The sequence below is a fragment of the Xyrauchen texanus genome, chromosome 7 (genome assembly GCF_025860055.1).
Source record: "Xyrauchen texanus isolate HMW12.3.18 chromosome 7, RBS_HiC_50CHRs, whole genome shotgun sequence".
NCBI lineage: Eukaryota > Metazoa > Chordata > Actinopteri > Cypriniformes > Catostomidae > Xyrauchen > Xyrauchen texanus.
This window is the reverse complement of record NC_068282.1, coordinates 26,931,948-26,955,557: the sequence shown is the minus strand read 5'-3', so window position 1 is coordinate 26,955,557 and position 23,610 is coordinate 26,931,948. Positions and strand designations below refer to the sequence as shown.

Here is a 23,610-nt window from a genome sequence, read left to right as displayed (position 1 = left end):
TATACATACACATACACACACTGTATATGAACTTGTGTGTATACTACGTTTCTATATTTGATTCTTCTGGATTTATTCTGAAGAGGTACTGTCTAGTTACAATAAAAACACAAAGCTAGTAGTTTTTATTAACAACTTTAAAATTTGTTGATGTGCATAGTCCCCACCCCTCCTCCTAAATTAGTTCACATTTACTATATAATGTAGTCAAAAATTGTTAATAATGTTGGCAAATTATGCAGATGATTTGTCAACATTATGAACAATGAGCATCAACAGATTTAAACTATGAAGGCAGAGAAACATTGCATCCTGTAACAATCTGCAGATGGATAACTTTGCTTTAAAAAGGGGTATTAATACACTATGGTGTTGTATTTTTACTGTTGATTATTAAAGATTATGATGGTTATGCCCACTCTACATGGGGATAACGACTAATGTGTGCTTAATATGTACATAGTCATAAATTACAACCTGTGGGCACTTTAGCCGCATCCTTAAGTGAGTGTTGTTTCGCGGTTAAACGCTGCACATGCCGCGATGCCCTCTGTCAGTAGGGAATAGTAAGATGGCCGCCAGAGCACTTCCGGTTGCTTCGCCTACTGCTGGCAGTTTAGAATTCTGAGCAATCCAGTTATATATATATAGATCAGTGGTGCTATGCTGGTTTTGTTTCCACGACGACTGTGATGGAATGTGGCAGGTGGAGGTGGCTGCAGTGAGAGAGTAGCAGGCTAGATTATGCTTTGTTAGATAATGAAGCTGATTAGGTCTGTGCTAACATGACACCCTACAGCTGAGAGAGAGAGAGAGAGAGAGAGACCCGTCACTTCTAGTTATCTCAAAATGGTCTCCATACACCACCATAAATTCACTTTATTATGGTCTGTGTGGTATGTCAGTGTCTATCAAGAATTAGATTAGTGTGATTCAAAGGTGACATTTCCCTCTATACTTAGGAACTTTTTGTGAAATTTCAGTGTGCCATTTTATCTTTTCAGTCCACCAATTGTCCAGTCCAATCACAGTCTCTCCTCGCTCTCTAACACAAACTGATTATTACGATCCGTCTAGGTTAAATAAAAAGAACATGACTCCCACGCCCAGTCTTCAGACCAAAAGAAAAACCAATGAGCCCAAAACTCAGGAAAAAACGATAAACGTTTTTATTAAGATAAAGAAAATAAACAGATGTAAAAATGTAAGTATTTCCAGAGTAACATAAACCAGTGGGTGTATAATCTTCAGGAAGACCCAAGGCCCAAAATAACAAACAAAACAGATCATAAACAATATCAAACTAACTTCCCTCAAAGTATCCAAAGCAAAATCCAGAAAGTTAACCTAAGTACACTAACAAAACAGAGCGAACGTGATGTCAAAGAAAAGGGCAGGTCAACCGTACAAGACACCATCACTGAGAGGTAAAGAAAAACATAATCTAAATCAGGTACAAATAATGATCTGATAGCTGGAGAGGAGACAGGAGAAGTGCGACCGGACCGGAATCGCAACAGCTCGACTTCAAAGGGCGGAAGCTGGAGCTTTAAACCCATGCCAATTAAAGGGGTGGAGCCATCCCACAGCTGATCCTGCTTAGAGCAATCAGAAATAACAAACAACAAGAAACACACAGAAATAACAAGGAATACATAATTCCGTAACACTGATACACTGCACAGCCCATTGGTGAGGCACACCGGAGCCACTTTCTGGGATCATAAAGAACAGCCTTGTTGGCATAAACAGTACATCAACCCCTTCATCTCTCCCCCCTCTCTTCCTCTTCTGTATTTGTAATCGCCAGCCCTGTAACTAATTAATCTGGCTGAAAGCAGGTAAAGTACTGTGACTGGCACTGTCATCAACAAGATTGATCGAATTACATAACACCATGGAGGGTCAGTGGAGCCTCATAAAGGTGTGGGTTAAGGCTAGTTCATGGTGTTAGACAAGACTCAAAGTCAGGTTTATTGTCATTTTGAACACATTGGCGAGCAACAAAGAAATGATTTTTATGTGTTTCCTTAAGGAAACTATACTGAACAGTAGAACCAGCATGGGAATTCAAGTTGCTTTTTTCAGCAGGGTTGTCTCTTGAAGGAAACGTATGCTACTAGAGGTAGACTGATATATAAGTTTTACCGATTAATTGGCAACAATAGTTGCTTTTTTGGAACTATTGGATATCTGCAAAAATCTATGTGAATCTAGATGTGAAATAAAATAACCACTATTACAATTTCACAATATTCATCCATATTTTTATCCTTGCTTCAAGGCAAATTTGGTTATTTTGATTAAATGAATCAAATATTCTAAATTGAAGCGAGGACATGAAAAGAAAAATGCGACTATATAGAAACGTGCCCTGTCAACATATATTTTAGCCGTGTTTCCAATATTGGGCCAAATGAAGGCGTGCTAGTGCATGACAGGGCCAGTTGCATTCCCATTGTCACTTCTGGCGATTCATCTTGCTGCCTCTGGTCTTTCTCTGAGCTAATGGGCAATGTCCTTTGGCTCGTCGATCACCCTTTGGCCAAACTAGGGATTGAAGCGTGTTCAATTTCAAAGGCGGAGTTTCGCCGAACTTCCCAGGTTGTTCATCCAGCTCACAACGGTACAGGTTTGAAAAAATAAATAAAATAAATATGGGCACAGTTCAAATCCATTCCAATGGCCAATAGACAAAGCGGTGCCCAAAGAAATGCCTTTCCATGGTTCGGTGAACTTTCATAGACTGTGTGCTGAGATATCGTCCCGCTGTTAGTGGAGAGACAACTCGGGACACCATGGCAGGTACAGTTGGTGAGTTGTCAACGCTGACTTATCTTGCTGTTTACAATCGATATAAACTCTATATTCTAGATCACTAGTTAACATGATACCTCAGCTTGAGCTTCCTTCTTGTGAAATGGGTGGGGTGTGTGATGTTGGCACCACAGTGGCGTATTAAGGACAAGTTTTTCCAAGTACTCATTGCTGCAGATTGTAGCACGAGGACGTAGTGGATCTAATCCCATGCATATTTAATTTTAGTGACGTAGTGGATGTTTGCGTATTCACATTTGAATGTTTTGTTTTATTACTGTAGCATACTTAACGGTCATTAATACAGTATATATTCATTTAAACACAGGCTCACACACATTTATAAATTAAGCCTGCACAATTAATAAAAAAAAAAAAAATTGCAATATGACATTGTGTGATTATTTAACAATTTAGTTAAATTAATAGATCAATCAAGCTGTTCGCTTCAAAGTCTATGCCCGCTGCTCTGTCCTGTCCGTATTGTGTCTAAGAATTATTACAGTGTATTCAGAGTGGTGCTGTGCTCCACAACTGCATATCGTGCTCAGAGTAACAGATGTGCTCCATTCTGTCCCGTGTGCTGAGCTCATAATTTTTGAAGCGCTCCAGATTCACTTTAATTTCATTTTTGCATATTTCAAAGTATGTTTGACCACTACATATTAATATACAAATAATTCACCCCTGTAACTTTAGCTAGCAGGCAATGGCAAGCAATGACAGGCAGACGAAGAGGATGATTATGTGAAGAACCCAAGTGCAGTTTATTTACATAAGTGATAACCAAAAACGTGAATCCAAAACATAACAAACATAAACGACTTGACTACGTTACACAAGACAATACTCGACAAAGGACAATGGCAAACGTGAGGGCTTAAATACACTAACGGTCAAACGTTTTGAAACACACTCATTCTTTATATTTTTTTCTTCACATTTTAGAATAATCGTAAAGTCATCAAAACTATGGAATAACATAAATGGAACTATGGGAATTATGGTGTGACTAAACAAAATCAAAAATAAATCAAAACTGTGTTATATTTTAGCACCTTCAAAGTAGTCACTCTTTGCCTAGAATTTGCAGACAAGTACTCTTGACATTTTCTCAACCAACTTCTTGAGGTATCACCCTGGGATGTTTTTTAAACAGTATTGAAGGAGTTCCCATCTATGTTGGGCACTTATTGGCTGCTTTTCTATATTATTTGGTCCAAGTCCAAGTTTGATATGTTTAAATGAGGAGCACATTATAGTGAGGAGTATATTGCTTAATTTATATATTTGTTATCGGTGGGTGAAGAGGAATATCATGGAAAAGTAATTTATGAAATCCATGGTAATGGCCATTTAAAGCTAAGATTTATGAAACAAATGTTTAAGTGTAATACTTTAATAATAATAATGTACTCAGTGTAACACATAAAAACCAAGCATAAAGCTTAATGTGTTAAATACTTAAATGTATAGCATTGTATGGTCTCCGTCATTTCAAAATGAGAGTCCCAAAATAAGTGTATATTTTCGGCTTGTTATGCTCCAAAGCTTCATTTTTTTATGATTATAGCTTTTATTAATTACATATAAGGCATTACATGGGTTTGCGGCTGAATATTTAGCAGAACTTCTAAGACCTTATGAAACAATTAGACCACTTAAATCTTGTCATGAACTGTTGGCTGTTCCAAGATCCATATGCAAAACAAAAGGCGATGGAGCATTTGTAGTGAAGGCCCCACGATTATGAAAAAGCCTGCCCTGAGATATTAGGTATGCTGAATCTGTGACAATTTTTAAGTCTTGTTAAAAACTCATTTGTATAGACTTGCATTTAGTACAATGTGAATTTGTTTTACTGTGTGTGTTACTTTTATTGCTGTGTGAATATTTTTGGTTTTACTGTATGTGTTTTTGATTTTATGTTTTGTGAAGCACTTTGTGCTTAATCGCTAAAAGGTGCTATAAAAATTACAATTATTATTATTGGGATTTTGGTTGCACAGTAAACTGCATCTGGGATTTTATTCATTTCGGACTCTTGTTGCCACTATGTCTTTGCACATTATAGTAAGGGAAGACTAAGAAAGGTTTTAACATTCTATAAATCGATTTTAAAAACTATCAGCCAATTAATTGATTATTGCCTTTTCCACCATCTTAGTAATTGGTATTGGAAAATCCACTATTGGTCGACCTCTACATGCTACTGCCTTCATAGTAGTGGTGACTATTGCTATTATGTGCTATTTACTTCGTGCACCTCATCACATGGCGGCAATAGTATTTTATAGCCATGCCCCTCTCTTCTCCAACTGCTCCCATTTTGACTCCCATTGGATTGGTAACACTGATAGTACGACCAAACTGTCAATGATACAACTGTTAGCGAATCCTCTGTCACAGAGTAGCGAGAGTCTGTGTGCATGGGTTATATTTAAAACCTTTGGTCAGGATGTTGCCATAGCACCCAGTGTTAAGTCAGGAGTGAACAACTTGTAAGAAAACGTGTTGCTATATGTGACGTGAAAGAATTATTGTTAGTGTATGTATACAGGGCCGTAACCACCATAGACAATGAAGAGGACACCAATATTGTTCCACCAATATTGTTTTTTCAGTAGTTATTACATATTGCACCCCCAAATCCTAAATGTTACATTATTGTCTATATTTGCATTTAAAACAAATCTTAGACACCTCTTTTGCCAGTTAATATGTATATCATATGATATCGAAAGATTATTGGTCTATTAGATCTGAAATATGTATGTGGTTGTAATGCATGTGTTTCTGTTCAAATTAAGTTTGTTCTTTCAGAGGAACAGATGGTGCTGCACTCTTCCAGAGACCCTACTTGATTTTAGCTGAGATTGCATACACTTGAGCCAGTACCAAACAGAAAGAGAGGCATTCAACACAACCTAGTACATCAATCTAAAGTGTTAAATGCAATCTTTTTATTATGGACTTGAAAGATGTAAATGTGTTTGGAAAAGTATATGTATAGAAAGGCTGGAGTAGGTTAATAAATGAACTATTACAAGGTTAAGGTGAACCATGTGCACAGTAGCAGTAAATCTACCACTTTTTCGCTTCCGATTCTGATATCGGAAGCCGATACCGATCCCAAGCCGATAGTAGTGTTGTATAATAAGTTTAGAATATCTTTACATTATTGTGTGGAACTAATTGGGAGTACTCTTTAATATGTAAAGAAACACTACATACAACTACACATTATTTCAATATAAATGTATAGCTTATTAAGAAACTCTTTATTATTAACTAGTATACTGGATAATGTAGCAGCAAAATCATTTATTTTATTTTTTTTAATGTTTCAACTTGCATCTGGACTTTAAAGGATTCAGATCTCTTTTTTGTTCAATTTAGTTGTAAGACATCAGTCCACTTTTCATTCTCACAGTTATTTTTTGGAACCCATTCAACTTAAAAAATTTTATAAATTGTAAACAATTACTAATGATGGCAATAATAATAATAATAAATTGTTATTAATGTTATTATTATTGACTTTAAATTTTAATTTTAAATACAACAGTAATATATTGAATTTGTGCACTTTTTAAACGTTCACGCTTTTATTTTGACATTCTAAACTCTGTAGGAAGTCCCGTATGTGTCTTTTTGTGAATCGAACTATTGTGCATCTACATCTGAGATGCTGTTCTTGAGTAGCGCTCAAATATTGTGCACTGCTGTGAAGGCTACAAATAGCCGTGAGTGCATCACCAGCCTGTGCGTGAGTTTGTGTCAACAGAGCAGCACCATTAACACGCTGGCACTGCACTTACTATATATTTACTTATTAAACACAGCCTTTTGTGATTCACAGAGCTATGGAACGTCTTCAAGTGGCTTTAAATAAAATGCACGAGTCATATGAACTGCTTCAGTGGTGTTTTTATGGTTCTTTTATGTCATTTTTGGAGCTTGACAGTAACGAACATGACTAACACACAGTAACTGATTTGGATCGGGCTTATCGGACCGATACCAAATCATTCTCAAAGCTTCAGTATACAAGCCGGTCCAGGTATCGGATATGTGCATCCCTATTTAAAACTGTTCACCATTCATAGTAGTGTGTTATCGAATCAGTTATTGTAAAAAGTGAATAATAGTTCACCCAAAAATGGAAAATTTGTCATTTTTTTTTCACCCTCATGTCATTCCAAGCTTGTTTCTTCTGCAGAACACAAAAGTAGACATTGTAGTGTATTTTGCAGCCTGTCTTTTCAATAAAATGGCAGTGGATATTGCCTTATTTTAAATGTTAAAAAAGGACTTCATATTGTTTTTCATTTAAGCAATATCTGACGATCAAGAGTGCTGTATATCAGTGTACTCAATGCTGCAAATTTTAAAAACATTTATAGCATTTTCTAAAAAATAAATAAAGTAAATACTTTCCTTGCCCCTTGGATACATGTGAGTGTACACAACTTAATTATTATTTTCAAAAAAAATTAAACATATTTTTCAAAGTATTTCTTTTTAATTAAGTATCATTTATTTGGGTCATTAATATCAGGGCTGCTCAATTTGACTTTAACAAAATTTGCCTTTTCCTAAATGTAAAAAAAAAAAAATCTGATTTTGGGTTTTTAATGGCCAATTCTTAAACTATTTCCCCTATCCTAAATATGTGGTTAAAGCTTTACAGAGTACTAATAATAATTGTGTTTACACCACACTGATATTGATTTGATGGACAAAGTTTTTTTTAAAACATGAACAGTATTTTAAAAGGGTAAAAAAATTTTTTTTAAAGAAATAAAAATAATAGATTATGCTTTTCCCACTTTTAATGGGACTTTCGTTTATTTATTTATTCTTAATGTGTTTTTTTACTGTCTCCGGATAGTTACACCACAGAAAAAATATATCAAAATGACTTTTAACTTAAAAATGGACAGCATGTTTATCACAGTAGTGGTGTTTTCAAGTAATTGTTAAATGCATTTTAATCTATTCTTGAATAAATTAATAGATCCAGACTAAAAATTAGCACCTCATCATTGACCTATAAACTACAAATTAATGTAGAGTAAGTTTTTAAAACAGTATGGCCAGTTTTGTTATTGTTTTGTTTTGTTTTTTTGGTCTGTTTTTGCTCCACTAATAAAAATAATTGTATTATTAGTACAAAGCCTAAGCTGGATATTGCATGTCACCAAGCAATGCACAGAATGGGAGTCACCGCAAACACTGAATGAATGTTTATTTATAATAATGTGGAGCATAACATTGCTGTTATACTAAATATCATCACTCTTGCAAAGCCACTTGTCCAATGAGTTTAGAGGATCGAAAATAACTGATGTAAATGTAATCATGGCAGATATGGACTCAATGACACTGCATTTTAAATTTGTGTGTGCTGTATCTGTGAGCTTAAGTTGGCACTGGATAAAACATTTATGACCATTAGATGCAACAGAGAAGGTTTTCTTATCATAAAAAAAGATAGGAATTTCGGCAGACATTGTGCGTCATTAGCAGTTCATCTTTTACTACATGTTCCCGGCCCTCCTTCTAATCCTGTCTTTCTTTTTGTGACATGAATTTCAAAATTTTTAGCTTGTTTCTACTGTGGGACTTCAAAAGCACATTTGTTAGCCAGAGACGTACTTCAGGGTCAGGTTTGGGGTTCTAGAGTGTTTGGGATGGTTACATTGTTTTTGTATCACTTGCCTTTTAGATTTTATAAATAATGGTGTCTGTTGTTTCATCTCCTTTTACTTAATACATTTTCTGCTGTCATCCTTTATCATCCCTAAGGGTTTCAAGGTTCTTGAGCCAACTAAATGAGTCAAATTATTTAGCTGTTATTTAAAAGCTCTACAAAGAATTAACAATTATTTTCTCCTCACAAACCCAAAATGCTCCACTTTTTAACCCTGTCATATTTAGTTTAAAGTTTGTTTAAATTTAACTGATCTAAAAAGTTTAATAAATTCTGGTAATAGTCTGTCATTATTGTAATAAATCACACATTAACAAGCACAAAGACATGATGCACTTTAGGTAGAGCTTAATTTTTAACTCATTAAAACTTTATGATGATGAAGATTGGACATGTTAGTTTGCTGATATTGTTATGAAAAACAAACATTTAGAAATGTAAATTTAAATCCTTTTCAACTTGTGTACGTGCCGGCAGGTCCATAAAAGGGGCGCTATGTTCAAAATAAATTTAAGCTTACAATGTTCAAGTCTCCGAATACATAGGTCAGGCATATTGGGTAACGTTTTAAAGCTTAGAATCTGAGCTTTTCATAGATAGCCATCACTTCTGCATATATGTTACTTAAAATATTCGCATTGCAAATGAGCAAAATGCACCAGTTGAAGAGGTATTTTTTACTTTGCATTTTACCATATACTGTACAGTGTTATATCCATCAAATATGTGATCTTAGTTCAGTATCATAGTAATCATATCAACAGAATTGTTAATTATTTGGTGACACAAATGGCACCAGGTTCTGAGAATGAGTCATGCACACTGAGATGCAGTGGGCCATGAATGTGATTCAGGAGTTGAATAAACTCATGTAGTGCCTCCAAGCTCTTGTCTGTGGAGAGAACAAAAGAGTTTAGATGGCTACATCATGGCAGTTCCAGCAGACAGAGCTCAGTGCTTTAAATGCAGCACATCCTATTCCCTTCTCGCTGCTTTTGAGATACAGCTAGTATTTCATCTCTTTTGCTCCTCAGTCTACTCATTTCTTTGAAATCTTTGTCTCCCAGCCACCTCACAAACTCTGTCACACTCACATAAACAAGCTCCATAGGCACAAACATGGATTAATGTCACAAGTGTGCCATGCAAATGGGCCTTTACTTTTGTGCAATTAATCAGTTTTAACATCAATTAATTAGTTTAAAGAGATGATGGGAGAGAGTCAGTGACTGATGATGTTGTCTCAGAGCCTGTGCTGTCTGATGATAATACTTCACCCATAATATGGGACCCACCAAGCACTTTATCAAAAAAACTAATTTCCATTATCGCCGTTTTCATACATCATGTTTAGCTACTGTCAAGGCTGGGTAGTTATATGAAACTGGTTGCTATTACTATACTGGCAGAATGATTATTTGTTTTAATGTGTAGTCTTAGTTAGTATGGCCTCAATTTCTTGGCCATTATTCTTTGTTTTCATGGAAGCCCTATTGAAAAGACCAGTTACGCTGCAATGTAAGAAGCAGTAACCTAAATTTTTTTCCCTTAAGGAGCTATTTCTACCTGATCTAATTCTTAAAAGTGGTTTTGTTGGTGAAACATAATGTATTGAGGCTGATTCATTGATGTTAAATAATACTTTGGTTTGAATCAAACCAGTTAAATTAATATTCCGGGTTCAATACAAGTTAAGCTCAATCGACAGCATTTGTGGCATAATATTGATTAACACAAAACTTTGACTTGCCCCTCCTTTTCTTTAAATAAAGCATAGATCTGGGTTACAGTGAGGCAATTACAGTACAGTGGAAGTAAATAGAGTGATCCGTAATGTTAGTCTGATTTTAGTGTGATAAAATCACAACCTTTTTGGGTAAAGTTATAGACAATTTTACGAGTTATTTGTCATGATGAAGTTACAAATATTTTAGGTTAATTTAGTCAGATTAAATAATATTTTTGACATAAATAAAACAAGTTAATTTAGATGTTTCCACATGAAGCATATTTTAGGCTACCTGACAAAACATATTTAAAATGCAGTCATTTGTTGTGTTTTAGATGCTGGTGTGCTCACCAGGCTTATTATATAGATTAACCAACAAGACTGTCTTGGTCAACCAGCTTCAGTAACCTGTGTATACCCTCGCTATGCTGGTCTAAGCTGATCTTTTCAGTGTAGAAAATCTACACACAGATTTTCTCCGTTTCTTTATTCCTTAATGGTGTGTGGTATTGGATTGAGTCAAACATTTAATTGCCTGTTTTACCTTTATTTGACTGGTCCAAATGCTCCACACCCAGGGTTGGGAGGGTTACTTTTAACATTTATTCCACTACAGATTACAGAATACATACTGTAAAATGTCATTTGTAATGCATTTCGTTAGATTATTAATCATAAGTAATGTAATCGGAATACTCTGGATTACTACTTCAAAAAAAGATTATTTTGTGCAAAATATCTGCCTTTAGATACAAAATACACTCATATTAAAAATATATGAATTGAAAAAGCCTTGTATCTTATGCAGTGTTGCTTCTCCAGTAAATGTATTGTGTATTAGTATTATGTATTAGGATGTATTCGATATTTTACAGCAAAACATTTTATTTTTACAGCGAACATTTTATTTTACATAGCTTTACACAAATTTAACTATATCTGAACTTTAAAACCCAAAGAGTGTACACATCTCTGTTTATTAACCTCTCAAATGTAAAGTTCTTCATGCACGTGTTAGAGCACCCTCTGTCATCTCGTAATAATCATAAGGACAAATAAAAAATATTTTATAAAAGTGTTTCACCATTGTTCAAACGCTCCTCAGATCGCATCATTAAAATATATGATTTAGTTTTTTAACTGAATTGATTTAATATTAAAATGAAACAAATGACAAGAAAATGCTAAATAATCTCTCCAGTAATCTAAATATATATTTAAAGTAATTGTATTCTGATTACCAACAATTTAAATTGAAACTGTAGTGGAATACAGTTACTTATATTTTGTATTTTAAATACGTAATCCCGTTACATTTATTCCGTTACTCCCTGACCCTGTTCACTCCATAGTCATTTGGTCACTACCTCATAGTTAGGCAGGTATACAAGAAGGAAAAATTGACATTGGTTATATGAATAATAATGTTTGCTATGCTTCTTTAAATATTTTAGTGTAATTTAATTCAGTTTGTGCCTTCTATTCGACTGTTGTGTTTATCATTTGTGATTTATAGAAAAGAAACAACAAGCCAACACCAATAAAATCAAAAAGGGAATTTTTGCTTCTGTGTTTTAATCAAAATACAATTGTTTTAGCACCTAAACCTTCTTACCATTGAGCTCCTAAAGAAATATTTTACAAATAGGTAGACCATTTTTTATTAACACCGCTTTAGGATCAGATTAACAGACTATGATAACAGCTTTAATTCATCAGGTTTCATTGGGGGTTTATTTAAGGTGTAATCATTTTTCAATAGTGTTTTATAAATAATCTTTGGAATAAAAGATTAATCTTTTTCTTTTCACAGGCAAATCACGATTGAGGAAGGCGAGCAGCGAGCCAAAGAGCTGAGCGTGATGTTTATCGAGACCAGTGCTAAGACAGGCTACAACGTCAAACAAGTGAGTTTTACCTCACCACCTCCTTCTATCAGTGGAAAGAGCCGGAAAGAGCGGGCGCAGTGTGTGGGTGTGAGAGAGGCTCTGTGTTCGTTCTGATTTTTTCATCTGAGGTGCAGTTGAAAGCGTGATTCAGGATGACTAAGTGCCGAGGTGGAAGAGATCAGATCTGACGCGGAACTGTGCTGTCTGTTCTCTTTCTCTCTCTATAAGGCGGAATTGTGAACAGCACAATGTGTGTGTTGTGTGGGCTAAACTGTGTGTGTTTATGTATGTTAGCGTCAGCTTTGTCTGACTTGATCAGACTGTGCTAGTTGTTCAGGCAACCTGTTGGAACGATCAAGCTTTTCATCTATCTCTGAAAGGCAAAAGTGTCAACTATTCAGTCAAGTACAAAAGCATTTACAAAAGCTTCTTTCTTTATTGTCTCCCTTTTAATAACATTTATGTAATTTTATTAAATAGTTATTGTAACAGTGCTTCAAGATCACTTTAAAACCTTTAAAACTGCAGCTTGTTTAGTTAATTTCCAGGTTAAATACAACTTATGTTCTATCGACAGCATTTGTGGTGTGCTGTTGGCTACCACTGAAAATAAGTTAGACCATCATTTTGTAAAAATGAAAATGTTCTCATCATTTACTCACCCTCATGCAATCCCAAATGTGTATGAATTTCTTTCTTCTGCTGAGCACAAAGTTTTTTTGAAGAATATCTCCACTCTGTTGGTCATCATAGTGTAAGTGAACGGGTATCACCATTTTGAAGCTCCAAAATGCACATAAATGCAGCATAAATGTAATCCATAAGACTCCAGTGGTTAAATCTATATCTTCAAAAGCTAGATGATCAGTGTTGGTGAGAAACCGATTAACATTTCAGTCCTTTTTTTTACTATAAATTCTCCTCCCTGCCCAGTAGGTGGCAATATGCAAGAAGAATCTGAACAGAGGGAGATTGAGGATGGCACACTTAATCGCCAGGCACTCCTTCTCCACGGTGCTGTACTAAGTCTCTCTCAGCGAGCGCTTACGACTAATGTACAGCAACGTTCTCTCCTCCCCCTCCACCTCCTGCGAGAGCACTGCCCGCAGCCCTCTGTCAGATGTATCAATCTTCAATATAAAGGGGAGAGAGAAATTAGGAGCTTGTAAAAGCGGCCCCTACAAAGCAAATATTTTAGTTTTACGAAAGCCTGTTGACATGACTTCATCCACTGGACCAGATCGGGAGCCCCCTTTCTAGTAAGATCAGTCAGTCGGCTGGTGACATCAGAGTAACTAGACACAAACCTTCAGTAGTAGCCAGTCGCAGAACCTTTATCTTTTTTAAAAATTAAATTCTCTTCTCTTTTCTCCCCAATTTGGAATGCTGAATTCCCAATGCGCTCGAAGTCCTCATGGTGGTGTAGTGACTCGCCTCTATCGGGGTGGCGGAGAACGAATCTCTGTTTACTCCATGTCTGAGACTGTCAGTCCACACATTTTATCACGTGGCTTGTTGCTTGCTTTACCGTGGAGACAGCGCATGTGAAATCTTCACGCTATTCTCTGCAGCATCAACACACAACTCACCACGCACCACATCGAGAGAGAGAACTACATTATAGCAACCACAAGGAGGTTACCCCATGTGACTCTACCCTTCCTAGCAACTGGGCCAATTTGGTTGCTTAGGAGACCTGGCTGGAGTTACTCAGCATGCCCTGGATTCCAACTCATGACTCCAGGGCTGGTAGTCAGTGTTAGTACTCGCTGAGCTACCCAGGCCCCCCATTGATGACAATCCTTAAGATTTCATGTCAGTTACCCATATAACTATGTGTAAATGTTTATATATATATATATATATAATTTTATGGGTCAGATGCAGCATCAGCATGTTTGGCATCGAAACTGAGATTCATACAAGGAGAGGCACCTCATACCGATGGTGAAATATGGTGGTGAGTCAATGATGCTTTGGGGCTGTTAATTCCAGAGGTCTTGGGCCACTGGTTAAGACTGATGGCATAATTCATTTCACCAATTATTAGGCAATTTAGGCTAACAATCTGGTTGCCTCTGCCAGAAGGCTGGGACTTGGCTGTAGGTGGACTTTCCAAAAAGAAATGACCCAAAACATACCTCAAGATACACAGAAATGGTTCTGCGACAACAAAGTCAATGTTCTGCCATGGACATCTCAGATCTCAGACCTCAATCTAATCAAAAACCTGTGGGCTGAGTTGAAGAGGGCAGTTGATAAGCGCAAACCCAAGAATGTGAAGGATATTGAAAGGATCTGCATAGAGGAACAGTCCAAAATCCCTCCAGATGTGTTCCTTAACCTTTTCAAACATTACAGTAAAAGACTCCATGCTGTTATCGCTGCCAGAGGTGGTTGCACTAAGTACCAAATGAGGAGTACCAATAATTATGAAACCTTGATTTGGAGGACATTGATTTTTAAATAAATCAATAAATTATTTTGTTTGGTTCCATTGAAACATTGAAACATTCAGTATTTCTCACATGTTGGTATTTTGAGTTTATCTCTTAATTATATTGTTTATATTTTTTAAAGTTTTGTTTGTGCATTGCCAGTTAGGGGTGCCAGTAATGTTGGAGCCCACTGTGAAATATAAACATACCTCACCAGATATTTTGCAGATTAATTGCTCATATTTTCACTCTGTGAATTTGTTGCATTTATATATAGGCAGTTTTTTAAATGCTTCCCCAGATTATTCTTGGGAAAAAAATCCCCAAAATCCCTGTGCTTTTACAGGTGCTGTTTTTACAAAGTAAGCCTCAAAGGTTCAAATAGCCACAAAGATATATTTTTCATGACTTATATTCTGCCAGGCCTGAGCATTATTCAGCAAGGTGTGCGATCTGTGAAGAAGCCATGCTTTAGCTCCCGGCAGTGCTTTGCTGGGTGAGTAAATTATGCATATGACTGTATACTGCTCATAGATTTACTGTTTGCTAATTATATTTACACTTGTTGTAACTTGCAGTTACTTGTAATTTTGTGATTATTCAGAGCTCATCTAATACTTAATATTTTGTTTTTGGTTGTCACCATTATTGTGATTTGCATGTCAAATAATAAAGTCCACACGAGTTACAGAGTAAACATGCACATATGGAAACCATGTCACTGTGTAATCGATTTCAAAATAAAAGTTTATTAAATTGTCACTCTGTTACGTGGTCTGCACGGCCATGTTGGAGTCCAGGCCAGCCGCCTATGTGCCTTTAGGATGGTCTGGTCCTGATCAATACTATCATTGTTTTTTTTATATATTTTATATAGCAGTGGGCTGGCCGTGAAAATTCTCAGTTCTCCCGATGGCCAGTCCGACCCTGCTTGCAATGACCGTGAGCAATGTCATTTACCACTAGCAGGTGGTAATAAAGTTCATGTCCAAACTCGGAAAATATAGTGGAACATCAAATAATGTCCCTGACAATCACTTTGGTTGCCTTTTTATAAAACAAGATGTGTCTGTTATGTTAACGGAGGCTGTATCCAAATCCTGACTAGAACCACATTTTCCATGCATACAAAAGAAGCGTGTCACTGTCATAGAAATATGCCTGACATTCAACAAGGACGCAAGTCTTTGCTTATATTGCTGATACTTGACATGGAATAGACTATATAATAGGATGCAGACAATTAAATAACCGTAGAAGAACTCCATTTCATCTGAGATTACAACCAATACTCACATTTTCATATTAATTTCTCCAATAACATTACTGATTACAACACAGAGGTTGGGAAATGATGGCTTAAATATTAATTGAAGAATTGTGGGGTGCCGGGTACATAGTAGCATAGTAACACTACTAATGCATGTTGGGATAATTATTATAGAGTCATTTTTACATAATTGGTAAGCATTTTAAGTACTTTATTGTGCAGTGAAGTGATGCAATTACTATTATTATATTTTTTTTATCAGATGCAGGGGCTCTCTTCCATGCAATAAAGTGTGTCTGTCTGTGTGTGTTTTCCCTAATTGGAATGGATTGTGTTCCTTTGCTTTTGGCTCGGCTACATTAAAACATGCTTTATAGCTCTCTCTGTCTTTCCTGTCAAAAACAATGGCCTGAAGGTTGTTAACAAAATGAGTCTTTTTTTTCTAACCCTGTCTGCCTAATGGTCACTGCTTTCTGTATCCCTGTGGCTCGTCCATTGTGATTGATGATGTGAAACGAGGTGGTGCTGGCTACATAAGCTAACTGACCTGTTTGATATGAGTGGGGCTATATATCATTGCTGTATAGCCTTATGTAGCTCCTGGGAACAGCCCTTTAGAGTGGATAGCTGTAATAGAGGTGTGCATTGCCAATTTTTGCCTTGGTAGGAGTGGTCTACTGGCAATGCATGGCAAGTTTCAGAAGACAGATCCTGTCTAAGTGCTTTTTGCAGTATCTTATCATCTTATACACAGAGTCTGCTTTAAAGATCAGCAGGTGTTTTAGTCCATGACATTTATGATTCTGAATAGAACTGCTTGCATGGGGATCTTCATTTCTATTAATATGTATAGGACAGGGCTGCTTCAATACACCAGAGGAAATCCACTTCCAGTCTTTACTCCATCTCTCTTTTTATATCTGTTTAAAAATAGACCAGCTCATGTTTACTGCTTGACTATTTTAAAGTTAACATGAAACACACTATATGGCTAAAAGTATGTGGAAACTCCCTTCTAATTATAGGTGCTGTTATCAATTTTAGCCATTCTAGCTATTTGAGAGTGAGCTTTTGATTTAGCCATGCCCCGTCTTTCCAAAACACCACACTGATACCGTTAGAAACCGATACAAAGCATGTTTCCACAGTTGTCAAATACAACAGTAGTGAAATAGTGCTCTCAACTGACAAATTATGAGTCAGAATATAGCATAAAGCCTATGGCAACTACAACACTATTAGAACACACAAAATGATTGACATGCAGAAAGTGTCATCTAGTGATGTGACAGAGACCGGTGAGATATTTCATGAGACTTATTTCGGAATATTTTTTGCATACCTTTCCATAAATAAATAGCTTACACTTAAGTTTGGCTGTTACTCCATTCATTTCACTGATGAAAAATCATAACACTACTTCATACAATGGCGTTCTGTGTATTGTGTACTTTCAAAATTGTGGCAACAGTTGGGGAGAGTCTTATTCTATTCCAGCACGACAATGCCCCTGTGCACAAAGTGAGGTACTTAAAGATATCGTATACTATGTCTGCTGTGGAAGAAATTGACTTGTCTGCACAAAGCCCAGACCTGAACCCCTTTGAACATCTTGGGGTGAATTGGAATGCCGCTGATGTCACTAAAGGCTAGGATATGTAAGGGATAATTTACAATCAGATGGTTGTTATTACAAAATAAACCCAAACAGGTTGATCAGGACCCCGATGTGAAGCAGGAAAAAAGGCTCACAATTCCCAGATGAGCAGACTGATACGTGGATGTGCAGTTGTTTCTGAAAAATATCAGACCGTTAGATGGTGCCATTGAACAATCAGAATCAAGTATTCCAGAGAGCTGTGTAATTAAAGATTTTCCGCATACCATTGCGTCTTGTGTGTGGTCAAGTGCTCTAGCCTTCCAAAATGTACTCTTTTGAACACAAGCTTGTACTGACGTGTTCGTCACATGTTTGCTTTGTCATTCTCTTCAATACAGAATCAACACTGTGCAAAACTTATCAGCATGGGAAAAACTTAAATTACTGATTACTTCATAATAAATGTAACCAGTAACTTAATCAGTTATATAAATATGAAAGTAATGTAATCAGATTGCATTTCATTACTTTTGGATTACCACAAGGGCACATATGTAAATAAAAGCAAGATAAAATCAATATGATCTCTAAAACTTTACATTATGCCTTGAATGCAAACAGAACATGTTTGAGTAATGTTGTAGCTGTTATTATATCTAAGGAAAAGAAACGTGTACACTGCACACTAACAAGAAAACAGAAAATTTGCTGTTAATGTTGAACAACTCTAAATAACTTTAAAGAAATCAGGTGAGTTCTCTGTCTGCTACAGAAAATGTATCATAAAGCAAATATAATCAGAACAGATGCACTGAATTATGTCTTGGATAACATTAAATCTGACAGGATATACCTCAAATTCAAAAACACTGCTAAGTGTAATTCTACCATGTAGCAGTTAGTGTGTATAGGGAAGGTGTCTATTGCACTATTCATTAACTTCAGACTGTATTCAGTAGGTAGATCACATGTTGTCGTTATCATCATCATCATCATTATTATTGTCATAATTAACTGCTGGAGCATGTCTTTCCTCTGTTTACTCATGATCCAAAGTCAACATGACCAGCTAAAGGTTTATGGCTTATATCTATGTTTCTGTTTCTGTTTAAGGAGGATTTTAAAGAGGAAAAATAAATAAAATCTAGTTTTAAAGAATAGATCAAAACAGATTTAAACTTTTAGTGTGTTGAACATTTTCCAAAATGTGTCCCTCACCCAGATATTTGAACTTTTCTCAACAATTATTTATCAAATCAGATAAAATCTTCATTTAACTTTCTTTCCTAAGAACTTAAAACACATTTCAATTAATTTGGTATTTATGTGTACAATTTGGATTTGGTAACAATGATTAGGGATGCAAAATCATGTAAAAAAAAAAAAAAAAAAATCTAAACGTAAAAGGAGAGAAAGTCATAGCATGTTTTCCAGGTATATTTTCAGTTGATTTTTGTATTTGGTATGCATTAAAAACTTTTTTTTCTTAAATGATGGTTTAAGTACTGTTCACGTGGAGGAGGGGTCATTTTTTCAGCTTCAGTATGGAACGGAACAACATACAGGACGTCCTAGCTAATATAGTACAGTTCGCATTTGTAACCATTCAACCCAGGAGATTTCTATGCAGTACCATCAAGGATGTGCAAATCGTGTCAGTTATTCCTGCTCCCGCCAAATGATGAGGGCCACAGATTTCTTTGAGCACTAAGGCTAACTCATTTTAACACATTTTAATATTAAGTAATTTTAGCAAACCTATCTAATGTGATTTCTGTGTGGCTCATTACCTTCAAATTCTCAGGTCCTTGGATAATGAGAGCATCTTCACAGCTGGCAGGCATAAATTCCACTGAACTTTAATGTTGTTTCGCGTTTATCTTTTAAAGAGCGAACTCGGTTTATTTTTTACTTAACCACGAGAACAATGACAATATGGACAGATACATGTAAAATAGAGGTAAAAAGTTTAATTTCGAGTTGTTTCCAGGTAATCACTGAATGATTATTAGATATAATGCATTAATACAGATATGATGTCTGAGTTGACTTGTAATTACAATTATCTGTGCATAAAATAAAACAATATGGCCTGCATAAAATTTCTTTTTTGTCTAATCTGGCCCTCAATTTAAAATGTGTTTTCCTTGTTTCTGTCTTTCCCTGCCCCTACACGAATGATGCTTAACACTGTGATCTATTCACTGACCTTAGATTGCCAGATCTATATGTGAAATATTTTAATTATTTTTGGAAATGTATGTAATTATTGAAGCAAGATTATTTTGATATGGGGAGACCAGGGCTAATTGGGAAGTTGATCACATTATCACATGAATGTTCACTTGAAACCTATGCCACTGGTTTAATGGCAGATTCCATTGTGACAACTTACCCTTGTGGACAAAGTAACAGTGAAAATGTTGGATTGCTTTTTTTGTAGCCTAGACTTCAATGTATGTGACTGTACAGGTATGTCCATATAAATCACTGTAACACCTTCTCTGAGAAATACAGTATTTACTGGAGTAAAAATTGTGACAACTAGCACAGTTCAAGCTAAGGAACATTAAGAATCTGTTGATGTGTTTTAAATCAGATTGGGGAACGTCCAGCCTAAGGTCGTATAAGGCCCACGAGACCATTTTATTTGGCCTGTGAGGCCATTTGAAAATGTATTTAATAAGCATAAAAATTTAATTGATTCCATTAACTGTAAATATATATATATATATATATATATATATATATATATATATATACACACACACACACATATACACACACTGCTGGCCAAAAGTTAGGAATAATGTACAGATTTTGCTCTTATGGAAAGAAATTGGTACTTTTATTCACCAAAGTGGCATTCAACTGATCACAATGTATAGTCAGGACATAAAAAATGTGAAAAATTACTATTGCCATCCATCCATCTTCAACCGTTATCCGAAGTCGGGTCGCGGGGGGCAGCTTCTCCAGCAGGGGGCCCCAAACTTCCCTATCCCGAGCCACATTAACCAGCTCTGACTGGGGGACCCCGAGGCGTTCCCAGGCCAGTGTGGAGATGTAATCTCTCCACCTAGTCCTGGGTCTTCCCCGAGGCCTCCTCCCAGCTGGACATGCCTGAAACACCTCCCTAGGGAGGCGGCCAGGGGGCATCCTTACCAGATGCCCAAACCACCTCAACTGAACAAAAATTGACCAGTAGATCGAGAGCTTTGCCTTTCGGCTCAGCTCTCTTTTCGTGACAACATTCAGTTGGTTGATAGTCAGTTGCCAGTGTGTTAAGTGAAGTATAAAATGTGGGTCCAGTCTAAGGGCTAATAAAGTGCAGTGCTGATATATGTATCTTGAGCAATCAATAGTTAAAAAGTCTGATTGCTTGGGGGTAGAAGCTGTCATGAAGTCGGCTGGTGCGGGTCCTGATATTGCGATATCGCCTTCCTGATGGTAGCAGTAAGAGCAGCCCATGGCTCAGGTGGCTGGAGTCTCTGATGATCATCTGAGATTTTTTCACACACCACCTGACAGATGTATGCAATTTCCCACCAAATCCATCCTGAGAGTGCTAAAATATAGAATAGAAATCATCGGGGTAAGGCAAAAACATGGTTTGGAAGGCAGATTGTTGGTGTACTTTCTCATTAATTAAATTTTGTTAATTTCTAACAAAATAATCTTACATAGTGTAGCTTTAATAACTACGGTCTTTGTAACGTTCTTGGCAGGCAATGACACAGGAGCAGACAATGATGTGATGACGAACCCAACTGCAGTTTATTTACAAAAGTGATATTCAAGAACCCCAACTTTAAACGTGAACAAAACATGAACATGTACATGGACATGAACATGAACATGAACTTGACTACACTTGACTTGACATGGCTTGACTTGGCTTGACTTGACTTGACTATGAAACAATATTACACCAACAATACTCGGCAAAGGACAATGGCAAACAAGAGGTCTTAAATACATGACATGGGGGGAACATAAACCAATGAACAAACAGAGCTCTAAACAAGATAATTAAACAATAAACCTATGAAAACAAGACACATGAACATGGAGGGAAAACAGGACATCACATGACTAGGGAAACACATGACATGAACAGTAACTAAACTTTTCAAAATAAAAGACAAAAACCCATCTAAACATGACAGTCTTGACCAACACAAAATAGGTATCGTTTAAAGGCTTAGAAGCTCTATTTTACAATGCATGTGAGCATTATGACCAAAACTGAACAAGTGTTTTGAAATTCGCCGACTTTTGATTGCTTTGTTGAATCAACACAACATTTTACTCAGTTTTAGTTGTCATGTTTTAAAAAATAAAACAGTTTTTCGGAGCCACCTCATTTACACCGAGAGATATAGTATATTGTGTCAAATCAGAAAAACAAGAAAAAAAGTTAATTTATGGCTCACGTTTTCTTTTCATTTTCAGAAAAGAATTCAGAATTTATCGTAATCTTTATCATTACAAAAATTGAAAAGCTTTCTTTACAATGATATCAAACACTTGTTTTTGTCAAGTTCTAAGCCTATAATTTTGGGAAATCTTTAAAAACACCTTCAGCGCTTAAAGGGTTGACGTTAGCAAAATAGTAGAAAAATTATTTGTGGTCTCTCTTTGGAAATGCAACTGTATCACAAATTCATGGACTATGCCACACCATAAATACTTTTCTGGATCCGCCCCCATCAATTCCTGATGGATGATTTTTTTTTCTCATTGAATGTCATGTTTCACGCGACTATACAGATGTGCAGAAGTAAAATGGATTGTGAACAGGGATTTATATTGACTTTAAAGCTGCACAGTTTGATATGGCAACCATTTCAATATTTGTTTTACTCTATTTTCTGTTAATAAGAATAACCTTTACCAGAAAAATAATGGGTACTGCTGATGATATCTTCATGAGTTTAGTTAAATCTCTAACCATCTTCTCTTTTCTCTCCGACAGCTGTTTCGACGTGTGGCAGCTGCCCTTCCAGGAATGGAGAGCATGCAGGAGACAAGCAAAGAAGGCAGTATCCTTTTAGTGAGCTCAAAGCTAAAACAATTCATTAATGAATGTCTACATTTATTGTGACTTGTAAGCACCCAAAAAGAAAGTTATTGTGTTTTCACATCCTATTTGACATAGAGTAAAAGAATACTCTGCTGTAATCTAGTTTACGTTCAATAGGATGTGAAAAAGAAATAAGCCTGAGGACAACAGTTCCAATGAGGTAGTGGGCGGGGTGAGTGGGGTCCAGGGTGATTTTTCCATCCCTTTTCCTCACTCTGGATGTGTTCTTGCACAATACAGTTCTTGGAGAGTGGGAAGGGGAGAACCAATAATCCGCTCAGCAGTCTGAACTGTCCTTTGTAGTCTTCTGATTGGTAGCTGAAACAACCAGACTGTTATTGAAGTACAGACTGAATGACTGCTGAGTAGAACTGTATCAGCAGTGCCTGTGGCAGGTTGAACTTCCTCAACTGGCGAAGAATGTACAAACTCTGCTGGGCCTTTCTCACAGTGGAGTCAATGTGGGTCTCCCACTTCAGGTCCTGTGATATGGTAGAGCCCAGGAACCGGAATGACTCACAGTGCTGTTCAGAATGGTGAGCGGGGTCGATGCTGGGATGTTTCTCCTCAAGTCCACAATCATCTCCACTGTTTTGAGCATGTTCAGCTCCAGGTTGTGTTGACTGCATCAGATGGAGCTGTTCAAACTCCCTTCTGCAGACTCATCATCATCTTGGATGAGGTCGATGACAGTAGTGTCATCTGCAAACTTCAGGAGCTTGACAGAGGGGTCCTTGGCAATACAGTTGCAGGTGTACAGGGAGTAGATTATTGGGGATAGCACACATCCCTGTGGGGCACCAGTGTTGATCTTACAGGTACTGCAAGTGAATCTCCCCAGTCTCACTAGCTGCAGCCTGTCCATCAGAAACTGATGATCCATTGACAGATAGAGGTGGAAACAGAGAGTTGGTTTAATTTAGTCCAGAGTATAGCTGGGATAATGGTGTTGAAAGCCGAACTGAAGTCCACAAAATGATCCTTGCATATGTCCCTGGTCTGTCTAGATATCGCAGGATATGATGCAATTCCATGTTGACTGCATCATCCACAGATCTGTTTGCT

General features: G+C 36.6%; 1 protein-coding gene across 2 annotated transcripts in view; it reads left to right on the top strand.

Moving 5' to 3' along the window:
• The window catches only part of LOC127646831 (ras-related protein Rab-6B-like), a 169,363-nt gene that overhangs the window by 128,073 nt on the left and 17,680 nt on the right, over window positions 1-23,610 (top strand). For both annotated transcript variants that reach the window (XR_007970973.1, XM_052130740.1), the window contains exons 6-7: window positions 12,076-12,169; window positions 22,438-22,504. Coding sequence is in view for 1 of the 2 variants with exons in the window: in XM_052130740.1 (XP_051986700.1) it covers window positions 12,076-12,169; window positions 22,438-22,504 (161 nt within the window). In the remaining variant the exon portion in view is untranslated. The remainder of the gene's footprint in view (window positions 1-12,075; window positions 12,170-22,437; window positions 22,505-23,610) is intronic.